The sequence below is a fragment of the Monomorium pharaonis genome, chromosome 1, assembly GCF_013373865.1.
Source record: "Monomorium pharaonis isolate MP-MQ-018 chromosome 1, ASM1337386v2, whole genome shotgun sequence".
NCBI lineage: Eukaryota > Metazoa > Arthropoda > Insecta > Hymenoptera > Formicidae > Monomorium > Monomorium pharaonis.
Genome location: NC_050467.1, coordinates 25,356,753 through 25,373,909, shown reverse-complemented (window position 1 = coordinate 25,373,909; position 17,157 = coordinate 25,356,753). Strand labels below are relative to the sequence as shown.

The window sequence follows — 17,157 nt, the reverse complement described above, 5'->3', positions numbered from 1 at the left end:
TTATGCGTGCCCACGCATCCATGCACGCACGCACATGTGTGCAATAGCCGCGTGAAAATAACCGGCGTCGAGAAAACACCAGGTGAGTCGTCGTAATGAGAGCACGATCCTCGTGCCGCGCGACATTATGCCAGATTTCGTTGGCGGATGTTTCCCCGATCGAATTCCTTGATTCTTGATTCTCGCCTCTCGCCTCTCGGTCCTCCTCGCCCGTTTATCTGCTCGTTGACCTAATCCGCGGGCGTCGTTTCGCGAACGGTCGTGTATACATATACATTTACGACGTCGTGAATGCCTCCGCCTTCCCTTGAAGGTGAAAACAAGAAATTTTACGGACGAATGTGTTGTATTCAGATACATATATTTATCACGATACAACAAGACCTCCGGATAAAATTTGTTTATAATTAATCAAATGTTCGTATATACTAGGTATATATTATCATTACAAATTATTCATCAATAGTTCGCCTGAGTATTTTAAATTAAACGGAGCGCTATTGAGCTTCGATTTTTTTTCCTAATGTCATTGTTCATATTATTTTTGACTTTGCCATAAATAGTGTTATTTTAAAAAATATATTGAATATAAAATATTTAACGTAATTATGTTAAATTAACACGCGAATATTTTGAAAATTTTTGAACATAAAAATTATTACAAAGACAGGTTTAAATAAAATATGACTTTTACGACATACATATTAAATTATAATTATATCATAATATTATAATTACACATCATACATTATGTAAGAACATTGATACAACGAAGAATGAATAAATTACTGTAGCCACTTCTGCTGTGTGAAGATATGAATGTCTATTTTACGGGAGATTTAAAAATCTGAGAAACAGGTAGAGACCCATCTGGATTGAATCGATATTCACGTCTCTATGAAACGTTCTCCTTGTTCTTACATCTCGCTCGTAAAACTCGACTCAACGTACCCGAAGCACTCAGTACCACCTGCGGGAAATAATCCTGTCAGATGCTTCTCCCCGGCATGCGAATGCGCGACTCGGAAAAATCTCCGTCATAAGAACGCGGGTAAGCTCACCAGACACGGCTGGATTTGCTCGCGCGTATTCAAGATTCCCCGTTAATCTCGTCGTTACTCGGACCGACACGCGATATCCCTGCATGAAAGTTTTAACACCGTAATATATTCGCGACGGTAAGAATCTGAAGTCAAGGTCGTGATTTCAGTTCCATATCGGGCGTAGGGCGACAACGACGACGACAAAAACGCCCAGCATCGGTTGTAAAAAGAATACCCATCCTCTGCTCCTGGCATTGTGATGTAAATTTCGCTCGCGTACGTTGGAAACGTATCGGACTCGATGTGGCTAATTAAAGGATCTCGAATCGACGAGACACCTTTTCATCGCGATTTGAATAAATGCGCGGTAGCCAATTACCCCTTCCGACTTTCGAGACCGCAGCCCGCCGTTCTCGCAGGACAGCTGGACAGGTCAATTTAAGTTCTCGCTCGAACTGACATTATCGGACGTTATGTCGCGTGTTCGAGCGAAGGTGATTCACGTGATTATAAGCTCCAATATTAATATTTGCGCATGAGAAAGATGATAATTTGTACACGTATTAAGAGTGAGAGGTAATAATTTATACACACAAGATTGATAATGTGTTTTTAATGTGAACTGTATGAGGATTGTATAATAATTTAATTTGTAAGATGCTCATTACAGGATAAATGAAGGGGACAAGGACGGTGAATAATGATATCTATAGATCGAGCTGTTGCCAACGAACTTGTCATTAATCAGTCGTTTACGGAATTTTTGCTGCATTCTAATTATTTGAGCACAATGCAAATGACTTATCCGTGTAATTTATTTTAACTTCTTAAAATCTAGATGTCTTTCGTATCGATTAATTTTGCGATAAGATTTCAACATACAATCGCATTAATTTTATAATTTTTGCCAAAAAAATAGTTTACAAATTAAATGTAGATTGTCTGTTCAAAGAAATATTTAGAAACTTTAATCTATCTCGCCAGAGAGAGAGAGAGAGAGAGAGAGAAACAGAGAAAGAGCTAACAGTGATATTCATCATTATATCATTCAAATAGAATTACACGAAGATTCGTAAAAAATTGCCAAATAAAAATTAATATAAACGCATGAAGGAAATTCTCAGTCACAATCTTAATGAAAGAAACGATCGAATCTTTATTTTGCCAATTAGAGCTTCTCGTTCGAGTGAATCTGATGGCGGTATTGAGAGGATTGAGCGATAGGTGCCAATATCGGCCAGATGGAGAACGGTTGAACGTAGGGAGCCGTCAGGTACACGGCCGGTTCGATCGGCACGGCCACTTCGAGTTTGATATTGCGATGGATTTGCGTCCTGCTCTGGCTAGAGACGGCAGTAGCGACTGGAAGTGGTTCCTCGGTGACGATCGGAACTGCATGTTTGACGACAGGAACCGTGGCGATCGCCAGCTGCGCCGCGTCTATCTTCACGGCGTTCTTGCGATTTGGACCTTCCAACCCGAGATTTCGGTGAAGCTGGATCCGATTTTCATTGTAATCGGGAAGAGCAGAAGTGAGGGACGAAAGCGGCTGGTCCAGCTTGACAGCGGCGGCCCCCTGCGCTATCTGCGGCTGGACCTCGATCGTTTCCGCGTTGACGAGCACCTTTTCCGGCACCTCGACGCGAAGACTGTCGTGCACCTGGACGCGACTCTGATGAGAAGTCGCCAGAGGTACCTGGCTGGGAAGAATCACCGTCTCGTGGGCAGGCACCGTCTCCGACAGAACGCCAATCGTCTCGACGGGTTGAACGGCCTTCAAACGAACGTTATTGTTAACATCAACGCGGCTCTGATGGGAAGTCGCCGCGCCGGTCAATCTCGGGATCAGAACCGAGCCTAGCAGGCCGTATACGGGCGCGTGGACGATGGGTTGTGCGGCGCCGCTATCTCGCCGTTCGCCCTCGCTGGATTTTTCCTCCGACGCTGGAAGCTCGTGGGAACTCTTCGCCGCCGCGCCCTCCCGATCAGCCTGATCTCCCTGGGAACTCGGATTTTCTGCCTGATGACGATCTTGATCGACCGGCAATGCCTCGAGGCTGCGCTTCCTGCGGCTTGCCTTCTCTTCCTGATTGTGGGCAGATATCTTGGCTGTCAGGAGCTCGCCGCCGTCGGTAGGTAGATTCGTCGCCGCGACACGGAAGCCACCCTCGTCCGCGACGTAAAAGACGGATTGCAGGATACCGTGCGCGTCGACGTAGCTGTAGGAGCCGCGCGTGACCCCGTCGAGGCCTCGGACCTCCTCCTTGGCGGACGGGCCGCCGGCGTAGCTGTACGCGTGCACCCCGGCGCGCGTGTCCTGCGACTGATGGTACACCGGAAGCGGATCCGCCGCCAGATAGGCGTAGGGCAGCAGGGTCAGTTGCGCGCCCGCCGCCACGCCGAGAATCGCGACAACTGGAATCTGCGGGGTTCAAAACAAGATTTTCTATCTCTCTGTCACCTCGAGTGGGAATGCGGAGGTAGCGTTGTCGATATTGCCAAGCGACAATTCTTACGTGACGTGTAAGCCATCTATACTTTCCGAAATTTTCTCATTTCGGGATATTTAAAAGCCTCCCTTCTCGAGGCTTTGACATTTTTATGTTCTTACGATCTCCGGTCTGAGGGAGTCCGGTGCAGTCTTCGCTCTCTCCGTACACCCCACCGCGCGGATCATGACCGGTGAAAATTGCCCGGCGATAATTGCGCGTGTTCTATATCGACGAGCTTATTACGACACGCCGTTCCGCCGATAGCATCCCGACGTCCCTACGATCGTCCAGGGATTAAAGTACGACATCGGCGCGATTCCGCGAACGATATCCCGTTACTCGATATCCGTCGGGATGGAAGAGAAGAGGGGGATAGATACAGCAACGCGCGTATTGCATTGTGCATTGAACGCGCGTTCTGTACATAGTACAACGTTCCGCAGAAAATTCGGAGAGCGCACTTTATCCAGTAACAAATGCAAATCGCGCAAGTGCACTCGCCCTCGCCACTTGGAACGCTCATTTCGCATGCAATCGTCGCGTCCGTCGGATTTACTCGCGCATTCCCAGGGAACACATTCCCGCGGAATACCGCGAAAATCATCGTGTCGCGGGAGTTTCCTTCTCGGAGGACGAGAAAGAGAGGATAGTCGCCGCCGAATTTTTACGTCCGCGGTATCGGTAGCATGTAGAGCCAGCCACCTCCGCAGCAAAGCGAGTGTGGGACGGGGTGAGTTTTATACTTGCATGAGCCTCTCGGGAGAGAGAGAGAGAGAGAGAGAGAGACCCAGTCCCACTCTTTGCGGTCCAATATAGTCTGAAGAAGTGACGACGGGGGTCGACCCTTTGCGCGTCGAGCCGCAAGAAGAAGAAAAGAAGAAAATCGCGGCTCCGATTCATATTTTCCTTTTAAATTGCTCCGCGTCGGTGCGAGCGTGTCCTATCAGCGGATACGATCAAACGAGAACTTATTTGTATCTATGAATTTGATCTACAGGGAGTTATTCCCATGTAAGACAAAAAAAAAGTGATTAAAGATGTAATAATAATTGAAGAATTTCTTATATGCAAAAACAAGATTACGTTCATTTCTTCTTAATCTGAGTTATGATGTCAATCAATTAATTCTATCAACACATCGTGAACAATTTTATTCCGATAAAAATCAAAATGGAAAATATAAATATTTAAATATAAAATTTGACAAATATAAAATCTTTAACAAAAACCCTCCAAAAGACCAGAGGCCTTATTATTTTAAATGGATTCCAACTATTAAAGTTTATATCTTTGTTATTTTTTTTTTTTATTATATGTCCGAAGAAAAATTATATTAGTACGATAAGAATATTTATACAACGATGTTTTTCATTTTCTAAGAGTTTAACTTTTTGCATTTGTTTGATTTTTGTAGAAAACTATTTAAAATAAGTGAATGCAATAGAATCTCTATTACAAATAAACATGGAATTAAACAAACAGTATAAAATGAGTAATTGCAAATTAAAATTACTAAACAAAATGATATATGTAAAAAAAGTTCATATTGACGATGAAAGACTTCGTTAAAAATTTTCTTAGTTTGCAGGCTCGGAACTTGAGATTTCCATAGCCATTCGAACAAGCAACGGTAGAAACGAATTTCTCGAAATTGTTCCAGCCTTAAATTGCGAGACACATTGCAGACCTATAAATATTGAACAAAAAGTTGTGAAACAGTTGTAAGGTTGTACCCCGCCGACGAGATGAACCTTGCGTTGTAAAAACAGCGGGATTCTACCCCCGCGTTAGAGTTGGATAAGAGTGCCATTTGGTGAAGACTCCACCGCCGTAAAACGCGGTGGTCGCACTTTCTTGCACCGTAGATTTTACATGCGTATATTTTTCAGGGCTTTTATATCCCGGCAAAAAGCGAGTAGGCCGGCAAGCCTCGCGCAAGAGCAACCCTTGCAAATAAGTTATAACGCTCGTATATCATCCCGCGGATGTTCGTTCCCCGAACCGTCGCTATTTAACGGTGCGGTGTCATTCGTAATATAGACTTCGAAGCTTCGTTTTTAGCGCCCCGCGTAATAAGCCAGAAAAATATTTTTTTTTAATTATATGTTTGCGTATGTGTTCTATGACTTTTCGTTCACTGGTAAAAGAAAATTGTGCGAATTTTATAAAATTTGTTCTTAGCAAATTTTATACGGAACAAAGCCATGAATATATAAACTATAAATTCTTATTTCTCTAATTATCTGAACAGATTATATTTGTATCACTTTACAGTGCAATGTTTAGTTTTCGAGAAATAAGACAACGAACGTTTTAAAAGGCTAATGTCAATCTTTCTATATTAAGTAAAAAAAAATTTTAAGGAGATGAAAAGATAAACTAATTAGTCATTTACATATTGCAACAAAACATAGAATGTGTGTGTGTATTTTGAATACTTTGATAATTGTAGTATTAATCAAGCAAAATACAAAATTTAACACAAACCAATTCCGTTCCTACGTGTTGCCAAAAATTCCGAGACGTTATATTTTTCGAAATTAAAGAATATATTAATACTAACAAGCATAAAGAAGAAGAATCGAAATTCTTCGAAATTAGAAAATTCATAAAGGCCGTAAAAAAACAATGAAAATATTTGTCAAAAAACCAAGAGTGGGGTCGACAGATTGTGCTTACCAGTGCCTGCATCGTGCTCGGTGTGTCTCCGCTGGCCTCTTTGCTGACTGAAGGACTGCTGGGCTTTGCACCTTACTCGCGATCTCGTTTTGACTTATATATACGGCGGGAGTGGTGCGAGATGTCTTCGAACCAGGAACCTGAGGAACCGTCGAAGGACAAGGCGGACCCGTTCGCCGAGACGGGATACGTCGATCCCGGATCGCATCTCTCGATTCTGAGATCTTCGCAAGCCCATCGCGCGCCGCCTTTGGCATGGTAATGTCGTTCGCATGTCGTTTATCTGTCGTAAAGGTGAGAAAAACGAATACCGGATCCGACGATTACTCTTCCTCACAAAAACGAACGATGGAGGAGCTCCGTTCTCCTTTTCAATTGCGATTACCATTGCAGTAATGAATGAATTAACGAGTAACATGATTTATCATTCGAAAAGATCAACGGGCTTTTTGTAATCTTAATTCATTCGCCCTTCGATTTGTTACATTCTGCTTATTTAAAAGAAGACCCTACGGCCCGTCCATTCGATTCGAGATTGATTACGACGAGGAGGAGCAATGATTCAGATCCCTTAATTGCAACGAATCCTCGGTAGGTTGCAATTATCCTTATGATGTGTGGCGCGCGGACTTTTTACGTGGTGCTACAATTACGAGGCGAGAATTGAATGAAGCGAGAACATCACGGAGACGGAACTGGTTCGACTTACGCGAGGCCGTTCAACGATCCCAATCGCGTAGATATGGAATTTCTTCGGTTGTAACGCGAGAGCTTCGCGCACCGGAGGCTACGCTCGTCCTCGGATCGCTTAATCTGCAACGCTGTGACGCACCTTAATGAGGTTCTTGCGCGAGAGCCTCGTTCCGGTTACGACCGATTCTTTACTCGGTCCATGATAATTCAAAGAGGTGTAAAGATAGGAGGGAAGGGAGAAGTGGGTTCGGAACGACGTCAAACACGCTTCTCGCGCTGCCCGGGAAGATATTTCTGTCACTAGAAACCTTTTGAAAAGTGATTTCATTAATTTACGAGCGAGCTAATTCGGGTTCTCATTATTAGCGTAATGTCGTCATTATAATTGCTACGGCGGTCGATCAACGTTCAAAGCGTTCAAGGCCATCGGAGAAGCAATCCCCGCTCTCTCGGTAACGCCGCCTCGTTTCTGCCTCTTTTCATAAATACGCGCGCGCGCGTATTTGCTTTTGAGATGAAGCTTGTACCTTAGGTTTAATGCGCGCGGTTTAATAAAGCGCATACCGAATCGAAACTCATACATGTCATAAGTTTACGAACAGGATCAAGTAACATGCCTTTAATTTTCTTGATGGTGCGCCAGAGGAGGAGGCTAACTTGTTGCTCCTCTTATTGCTTCTTCCATCGTGGAGCACCGTATATTTAAGAAATCGCGTACCAGCAACAACCTCGTACTCGTGTATGTGTGTTAAAGTTTTTTACTTGTTACGCGGTATGTCCTCCTGACGCCTGTATATCACTCTTCATTATAATTACAGTATTATGTATAATAATTTTATATTTAAACATGTGCTAATTAATAATACAGTGAAATTAAAATGACGCGCAACCTCTTCTTCGGATACTTTAACCCGCAAAATGTTCAGATTTTCAGATCCTTAAAATCCTAATACTGTCGGATTTATTCGATCAAAAATAACGAACAAAATAATCACTTATCTTAAAATTCAAGTTTTATTACGAAAATACAAGTCCAAGGCGAATATATCATCCTTTTTTGCGGATTCTCCTTTCAAACCAAGCGCGTTTTGCTTCATCCTCCGCAGAACCGCGATTTATGCGCGCGATTAGACGATCGCCGGCCGTTTTGTCGACGATTTTTCGATCGCGAGTGCGGCTCGATCGATCTTGATCAGGGTCGCGACGCGTTCGTGTTCGCCGGAATTGTTGCCGCCTGCCGCGGCCTTTTTACCCCTTTTTTTCTCACGCCGCAGACCGCAGACGTCCAAGAATCCCTCCTCCAGCACAATAAAATCACACGACCCTCGTCCTTGACGGTGCCGACGATTGCGATGACCCGGACCCGCGCGTATCTATGTACACGTACGCGTTGCGGCGTGCGATATCCGCGCGTCTCTAGCGAGTATCACGATGACGTAAAGGGTTGGCGCAGAGAATCAACCTGTCTAGTACTGCAACGTGTATACCCCAACACCACAAATATTTGCATATTGTTCATCTGCTACGATATAAAGAAAAACAAAATTTTTCAATTCGAATGATTTTATTAATTTTATAGATTTTTTAATAAAGATATCAATGTACAACGTAATAAGTATTCTAGTTTTCACGCTTTTACTTTTTTAGCAACAAAACTGTTATTAAAAATCGCATGGAAAGATAACAAACTTTATAGTATCATCAAAAGAGAACAAAACTAATTTTTAGGGTTCTAGAAAAAGTACGCTTGATTATTTCAGGACTGAAAAAAAAAGAAACGCGCAATCTTCTCCAATTTAATTAATTCTGTTTTCTGGTCGCGATTCTCTCCTAAAGTTGAAATCGTTTCTTAATGAGATTCATATCTCGCTATCGAGTACCTCGATTCCTCGAGGAGAAGATTTCTCATTCTTCTGGTCATCGGCCGTATCACGATGAAAAATCGGAATGTAAGAAAACGTGGGCGGATATAGCATCCGCGGGGAATATCGCGTTCGATCTCTCTCTCCGGGCGCAACGGACTGTGGTACTCGGATGGACTTTTTTTTTTTCGTTATTCCTAGCGATATAAATAGGAGAACGTTACGATAAGCAGGAAATACAACTTCCATAATACGGCGGTCGGTTATTCGCGTATTATTTTGAATTTCAAACAGCACGGGAAACGACGGCACTTAATTCACGCGCGTTCCCCAACGTCGTCGTAGCGCACGTGCGCGTCGACGTAGCCAGTTTTAGAGTTGCTTTTCAATATCGGCGGAGATTCCTTTACTCCTTGCTTTTAAAGGAGCGATCGGCGCCGATTCAAGTCGGGGAATCTCGCCTCCCAACCCGGACATATACGCGGGACTCTCTCTCTCTCTTGAACGTCCCGTACGGAATTCTCACGGGACGCGACGCGTTTGTTTTGTCAATATCTAAGCAGCATCCAGCTTCCTCATTCCTGTTGGCGTTTCGCGGGACGTTAATCCACCAGGCCAGGACACGCCTTGCGCGGGCGAGGGTAACGGCGGGCCGTGACCTTTCGGCTGGTTCTTCTCGCTTCCGGTCATCGTCCGCGCCGCGTCTCGCGATATCTCTGGGATATCTCGTTCGCAAGATTCGTTCCCTATTTACCGCTATCAGTGACAGCGGGGCAACGGCAGCGTCACGTATAGAAGAACGGTGCGCGTTGGTGTGTCCGTAGGTGCGAGGATAGCCACGAAAGCGTGGATAATCAGGGAGTAGGCTCCCGCGTGTCGACGCGAGCTGCACCGAAGGCTGAAGAGGGCGGCGAGGGAAAAAGAAAAATGGCAATAAAGGATGCGCGCATAAAGGGAGAACGAGATCGAGCGCCCACCGTGATGGCGCGGGGAGAGGACGAGAGAGAGAGAGAGAGAACAATAATGATCGCGGGCCGTGAACACGGTCGGCAGAAACACTCGATTACTCGCTCTCGCTCTCCTCCGTGGATGCTGCGCACCGTAGGTCAAGGCACCTCTTATTTCCTTAACCCTTTGCGATTCAGCGTGACTTCAAAGTAACGCACCGGCCGATGGTCGATCTCCCTTCCCTCCTTTTCTTTCTCTCCCTCTTTCTCTCATTCTTTTACAGCTGTAATAATATGTAGAAATTTATGATCTCGTGCTTGTAAAATTATTGTAATGATATGCAACGTCATTATGTCTGCGAAGTTCGAAATAACGAAAGAGGAATTACTTGTGCGTGTAATTATCTTTCTTCGTTCGATATGACATTCGGTAAGATTAATGTATTCTGTTAAGGGAACAATGTTCCTCGTCAGAAACAGAACTGATTACTTCGTTTTCTTCAGTTCGACGCTATTTTCTTCTTTCTCTTCTCGAAAATGAAAATGAAATACTTACTTCGATTATTAAAGTTTCGAATTAGAATTCTCTTTTTCAACTTACTTGACATCAATCTCCAGTTTAGTAAACATGTATACATATTTATATAATGTTTTTTGAATTATTGAAATGTTTTTTATTCATTTTATTTCCTTATCACTTTTTTTAGTGTATGTTATATAATAGATGAATAAAATAAAATAAAAATTTCTTTGTTTCTCTCTTAATAAATTGAAACTTTCTAAAATTTCCGAGATAAAAAATAAAAAATGTTTATTCATCTTGGTATATTTTTTAGTATATTGTATTAAGATCGAAATACGCAATATCCAGTTATATGGAAACGAAGAGGATAAAAGATTATCGTTAAGCTCATGACATATATATACTATGCATTACAAATGCGGATTGGATTTGAATTGCGAATCATTGAATGCAAATTCTCCGTTAACACTAGGATATCACAGTCTACGAATTCAATCTTACGTTGTTCATGTAACCATGTTATATAACAGCATATAATAATAAATATACTGATTGTTATCTATCAGTTAATGCCCAGTTTTTTAAATCAGTTTTTTGGAATTTTTTCTTAAGGATGTTTTCTCGAAATATTGTCGGCGTTTCCTATTCTCATCCTTTTTATCAAGGCTAAGTTAATCACTATTTATCATCGCCGTATACAAGATCACGGTCATTTGCCGGTATATCGGCGACATTTTTCAAGTGTGTGCCAAGAAGATCGCGCCGCCTCCTTTTCTTCTCTCCTTTTCACCGATCCTTCCGCGGAGCCTTGTTGGTGTTGCGTCCCGGCGGGACGACCATTTAGAATTCCAACAAGATGCACGCGTCCGCGGACAGTAAAATCATCCCCGCGGAAAAATCGCCGCCGATGGAAGCCCCTATGTGCGAAACCACACCCACGCATTCTCGGCCGCGTCTCGACCGCCGAGAGATCCGGTCACATATTTGCGGAGGTCGCCTTACGTCGTAAACAACATAAACATAATGCAGTTGAGCCGGTATGGACCACACCCGGTGTGCATATGCATTCATTCACTCACTCATTCGCTTTCTCACAAACGCACGCACGCATTCACGCACGTACGTACATACGTATATACGCATATCGTGACAAGGACTCGACGCAACGTGACATCGGTTTTTCTGGCGATCGAAAAATGCCGGTGAATAAAACGGATAAGGGGATAAATGAACGTTTCTTCACTTGATAAATTGTATAAGTTGCTAAGTGGTCCTTTATCGTGTATATTTAAATTAAAATAAATGTACAACCAAAGGGCGTGTACACTAGAGGCTCGACCTGGTGTGACCGATGAACCGGCCCACCAAGTATAAAGTGCGCTAAACGATAAACGTGAGACGGGTATCTCATTCTTTATTATAGTCTTTTTTTACGAATAAACTCGGCACTCGAAACACACTGGACACTAACAATATTAATAAACTATACGATACATTTACAAAGAAAAGTTGATAAAATCAATTTATATGTCGTATATAACTTAGCAATTCTTGATATCTTCATATAAGATACGTATTAGAATAAAATAATATGTAAATATGTAATACATAACAAATCAATAATTAAATTTTACATATAAAAAATAATTTATAAAATTTTACATTGCCAAATTTCTTGTAAAATAACTTGCACAAAATTTTGTTTATAAATATTACAATTTCAATCTATTTTGCAGAATTCTTTATTTAACCAAAATTATTTAATGAACTCAACTATCCTCAGGCTCAATTTTTATGTATAAAACTCTTGCTTTTCTTGAAACTTGTAAGTTTATCGTTCCTGGTTGTTCTAAGATTTTATAAATGTTACTTGAATCCAGCACTGGTTCATTATTAGCATGCGTTATTATATCTCCAGGTTGTAACCCAGCACTATAACAGAGGAATAATTAATTTTTCAAAGTTTCTATATATACATATATAAATATATATATTCTAAGTTTTATTTGTCGCAAACTATTCAACATTAAGTATTTTTATTAATTAAAAATCAAATTTTAATCTTAATAAAGTATATTCTAATATTATTTTGTCATTTCTATTTCTTATTTTTTTATCAGCTATTTGTATATCTATGTATTGCTCATTTTGTAAAATGCTTTAATTTCAATTATTTACAGTTCACATATATTTTTAGGTAAAAAATAATTTGTAAATTGCAAAATAATTTACGAATTCTCGTAAGATTAATATTTTAATTAATGATAATGGAATGCTCCTATATTACTTGTGAGCTGGAGATCCAAACATTACTCTCCACACAAAAACTCCATGTCGAACACTCATATGCTCACTGTTCTGTTGCATCTCATTTAAGATTTCTGGAGTCAGAGTTTGCATAGTGATGCCTATGAATCTTCGCCTGAATGGTTCTTTAAACTTTACATCTGCAAAACATGTTAATTTTCAGCGAATTACTGGAATAAACTAGTTTAAAAAGTAAAATTCGATTTACCTTTGTTTTTCCTGCGTAATTCTGTTTTTTTTAAGAAATCCTTTGCATAATCGATAGGTATGGCGAATGAAATGCCAGGAGTCACTTTCATTGCGTTTATACCTATTGCCTCACCGTTTAAATTCACTAATGGTCCACCCGAATTTCCAAACTAAAGAAATATATAATTTACCAATGATATAAAATACGAGACACAACTATAATGCTCCAGAATTAATGCTTACTCACAGTGATTGCCGCATCCGTTTGAATATATCCCATATGTCGATTATTTATGCCAAGCTCTTGACTTTGTCTGTTTACACTGCTCACTACGCCACTCGTTATAGAGTTGTTAAGAGCTAATGGAGAACCAATGGCTACCACAAATTCTCCTGGTCTGATAGTGGCTGAACAACCGAGTTTCATTACTGGTAGGTTGGTCTGTGTGATTGTATAGTGCAAATTAGCAATTATTGATGTTTCAGTATCAAAGTTTACATAAAGCAGAATAAAATATAAATTTACTTTATTTATTCGCACGGTGGCAAGATCACTTTGCAAATCAACATCCTCTACTGTTCCAGTGTATATACTACCATCATAAAGTCGAACCTATGTAAAAGAATAAGAGATGTAAAGATAATTAAGAATAATTTCTTAATTAGTTACATAAATTCTACTGGATAATTCAAAAGGTTTCGAGTAAAGTAGTTTCGAAATTTTTTAAAAATTTATATATAAAATCCAGGATGTTTAATGTTACTTGTGGTACAGAATGCTTGGAAAGGATAAAAGGACTCGCTCAGGGGACTTACATATACCTTCACTGTTGTATTAGGCTTATCTATAACGACATGAGCGTTCGTCAATATTAATCCATCCTGACTAATGATGAATCCTGATCCATTGCTGGTAGTGATAGGCTTTCCCGTAAAGAAGTCTCTGCTGTTTATCACAATCAGAAAGTAACGAGTTAGTACACATATACTGTAAATACATGTCAGATATGGATATGCATCAGTGTCAATCCGATCGAGGAGCTATTTTTACCTATTGTTATCCCTAATTTCAATGTACACGACAGCTGGCGCAGATATCTCCACTACGTCTGCTATAAAATTGAACTTGTCCCTATTCTGATTACCGTCCGACTGTGATGATATCGCATGAACGACAGAATAGACGTTTGGTACGATCAGATTCTCAATTCTTTGCCGGATATCATCTCTCCAATTGTACAAGGCATAGCCAAAACCTATCCCCGAGACGAACGCAGTATAGGTTAGGAAATTCCTCGCTCCATCGACAAAAACTTTTCTAAACTGTTGCTCATGCTGCTGTTGTTGCTGTCGCTGATGCGAGCGGAATCGAGTTCCAGCGTGACGTTTAGCAAACGCAACAGTCACGATTCGTAAGACATTCGAGTTACGCGCTCCATAACATAGCATGTGTGACCAGGAAGACGCCATCTTCAAAATGTCACACGTGTTCGAGCCGTTCGAGGTTCGAGAGCATGCGCAGCAGCGTGTGTGCAGTGTATCCAACTCCTGAAAAAATAATTCGCTAAATTCGATTTAAAATACCGCTAGAAAATCGCCAGATATATAAAATACTACTAGAAAATCGCCAGATATATATATATACATATATATATATATATATATATACATATATATATATATATATATATATATATATATATATATATATATAATGATATATTATATACAATAGAGTGCATTTGAAAAGAACGCTATATTTGAATAAGTAAATATTATACAATTTATAGTTTAGATAAAAAGTTCATTCCTTAAATATATTCAAAGATAATATATTTAATAGTTTTATTTATCTTCAAGATAAGTTGCATCAAAATATAGGAAGAAAACGTAGTCATGCTTTGAATATTCTTTATCTGATGGTATCTCTTGATAACATAGACAATTAGCTTGTTTAATGGATGATTTTGACAAGCATGAATTATTATGTGATTTGTTATCACGAATCACTTAAAAGAAGAGAAAGAAAAATAGAATACTCAGTATTATAGGCCATATTAGTCTTCTTCATCATTTTAATTGAAAAGAATGATTTTGTGCTGAAAAAAAATTACGTTAACATGTCTTGTGTAATTTAATAAAATAATAAAGAAGAAATTAAACAAAAAATTAATTACCTTAATCTTCTCTCAGAATAAATTTTTTTATTATCAAAAACTTCGGGAGCAATTGCCTCCACCTCTTCCTCCCTTTCCTTTATATCCGTCAAACGCTGTTGCGTCTAGATGCCGTCTCGTTATCGCTTGTTGCATAATTTATTGTACTTTGGCTGTTTGAATAACTCAGTCGCATGTTATTTTCTTCCCTCGAGCTATGACAAGATTCAGCTTGTTCGAAAATACCCCATAATTCATTAATGCTGTTGGTGATTCAATTAAAAAATATTTTTTAAATATTCAATAAAAATTTCTTTTGAATTTTTCAATAGACATTTGATAGTTATAGATTCTTATAGTACTAATATGTAAAAAAGAATACCTTAATGGTACAATCATAAGTATGTTTTTCATATACGATCAATGTTTTATTTATTTAAAATAATTTTAAAAATGTAAAAATTCATAAACATACAAATCCCAGGCCGAAACGTAGTACAACTTCATTTGTTATGTATGATTGCCAGTGTTGGTCGAATTTAACAAATAAATTTGTCTTAAAAAAAAAATTTACCTTTGTCATATCCTGTGCCTATTGGGTGAGACTTCGTGGCTACACTGGCTTTCTTCCTGGCTATCTAAAAATGGTTAATGAAAAAAAAACACAATAATTGAAGGGACAAAGTTAAAAAATAAAAGTGCAACTTATGAGAAATGCATATTATAAATATTAGGTAAGATGTCTTACTAAGTTACTGTTAATAATGTAATTCGCCTGACATTTCTGCCGATAATAAATGTAAATTCTGTCGATAATAAATGTAAAAGAGAAAGAAACAAATGTTGCCATACGTACATTTCTTCATCGCGTTCATTGGTCTCTATGTTAAATTGCGTTCTAATGTCGGTGTCATATCCATTGTTCAGCTTATATTTTGTATTCTTCAGCATTCTTCAGCACAGCCATATTTTCCTCCAGTTTTCATATTAAAGGGCTCGTACTAAATTAACATAAACCTCGCGTTACTTCTCCAATCTATCATGAATTTCACTTTTATTACATATAAGTGTCTTACTGTCAACACATCGGATACAACGCTTTCTTCGAGTGCCAAATCAACAATATCAACGCCAGCCGGTCTCTCGCGGAGTTTCTGAATAATCTTTGTTTCCTCGACTTTCTTCCTGAAATAAGTTTCCTATTAATCTAAGTTCTACGCAACACAGTTAATTAAAAACAGAATAATGTGCAATCCTAACTTGGACATTTTCTCTCCCTCGCTGTGATTGTCATCTAGAAGCTTCGCGTTTCCTTAAAGGTTTCGTCTTCTTCTTTTTAAATTAGATATTATGCGTTTCGTCATCGCCGCACCCCATTTTTTCTTAATTAATTAAACCTGCTATATCCTACTATCTCTTTCCAAGTAAATTTTTTTTTTTTTTTTTTAAGATTTAAGTGCCGTCAACCGAACTTTCGTTGTAGGTTACTTTCTAAGTAAAATCAAACAGACAGGTTAATATTTAATCACCGAACTCTCAAGACTCCAGATGGCGTAGCGACGGAATCAATCAATATTACCAAAAACACGAAACGACTGCAAAAAAATGTTGTAAATAAAAAAATTCATTTTTATAAAAAACAATATTTTTCTGTTGTTATATATATATATATATATATATATATTTAATGTATAGATAAAATAATTTATCTAATAATATAATATTTAATGATATTATCGTTTTCATCATATAATCGAATCAATAATCGATCGATGTGGAAGATCGATTTGACTTATATTTTAATTTACACATACTTTCTATTTTTATGGAAAAGTAATTACAATTTGTGAAACATAATTTAAACACAAATTAATAATAATTAGCTTTATTAGTGTGAAAAACGCAAAGTTCAAAACGGTATATATCGCAGAAGCACTCATCTTGACGCGTGAAGTTAGCGCTAGAGATGATCATCTCTGGCTCGAGCCAACTTAATACAGTTCTCTGTTATAGGGGTTCACATGTCTTCCGGAACGGAACGGGGTTCACTTTCTTTCCGGAACGGACGGGGTTCACTTTCTTTCCGGAACGGAACGGGGCACGGGACAGATCAGCTCCAGATCGAGTATTCTTCGCAAATCATCTAATCGGTAACTATGACGCATATTTATCTTGTCCTGTGTTTCGTCCGAACGCGTATTCCTCGCAGCGTAAATCGCGACGCGTGAAGATGTCGTGCGATTGTAACATGCGATAATTCCGTGCC

The 17,157-nt window shown here is 39.6% G+C and overlaps 2 protein-coding genes across 7 annotated transcripts; both read right to left on the bottom strand.

The window, feature by feature from the left end:
* Positions 1-1,643: 1,643 nt before the first annotated feature.
* On the bottom strand, positions 1,644-3,474 carry LOC105830734 (the record flags this gene model as incomplete). The annotated part of the gene is made up of 1 exon (XM_012670245.3): positions 1,644-3,474. A coding segment is annotated over one exon (1,263 nt), but the record flags the coding sequence as incomplete, so codon positions are not given.
* Positions 3,475-11,495: 8,021 nt separating this feature from the next.
* Positions 11,496-16,368, bottom strand: LOC105830742 (serine protease HTRA2, mitochondrial). Of its 6 annotated transcripts, none has more exons than XM_012670262.3 (13): positions 16,152-16,368; positions 15,968-16,076; positions 15,748-15,892; positions 15,466-15,529; positions 14,913-15,154; positions 14,775-14,834; positions 13,787-14,283; positions 13,552-13,681; positions 13,262-13,348; positions 12,983-13,177; positions 12,755-12,905; positions 12,527-12,686; positions 11,496-12,171 (listed from the first exon to the last, which is right to left on the bottom strand). In XM_012670262.3, the coding sequence occupies exons 7-13, from the start codon at positions 14,203-14,205 to the stop codon at positions 12,009-12,011; spliced, it is 1,305 nt and encodes a 434-aa protein (XP_012525716.2). In that variant the 5' UTR covers positions 14,206-14,283; positions 14,775-14,834; positions 14,913-15,154; positions 15,466-15,529; positions 15,748-15,892; positions 15,968-16,076; positions 16,152-16,368; the 3' UTR covers positions 11,496-12,008. The 6 variants fall into 6 exon arrangements, with proteins under 6 accessions (XP_012525716.2, XP_012525718.2, XP_012525719.2 ...); XM_012670264.3 differs by having other exon boundaries at positions 14,913-15,122; XM_012670265.3 differs by having other exon boundaries at positions 14,913-15,106.
* Between the last annotated feature and the right edge of the window lie 789 nt (positions 16,369-17,157).

Excerpts from the sequence above, each read along its gene's own strand:
- LOC105830742 (XM_012670262.3), bottom strand. The coding sequence starts at position 14,205 with ATGGCGTCTTCCTGGTCACACATGCTATGTTATGGAGCGCGTAACTCG. Across the intron at positions 13,349-13,551 it reads ATACAACAGTGAAGGTATAT|GTTCGACTTTATGATGGTAG; the intron begins GTAAGTCCCCTG and ends TCTTTTACATAG. Across the intron at positions 12,687-12,754 it reads ATTACGCAGGAAAAACAAAG|ATGTAAAGTTTAAAGAACCA; the intron begins GTAAATCGAATT and ends CATGTTTTGCAG.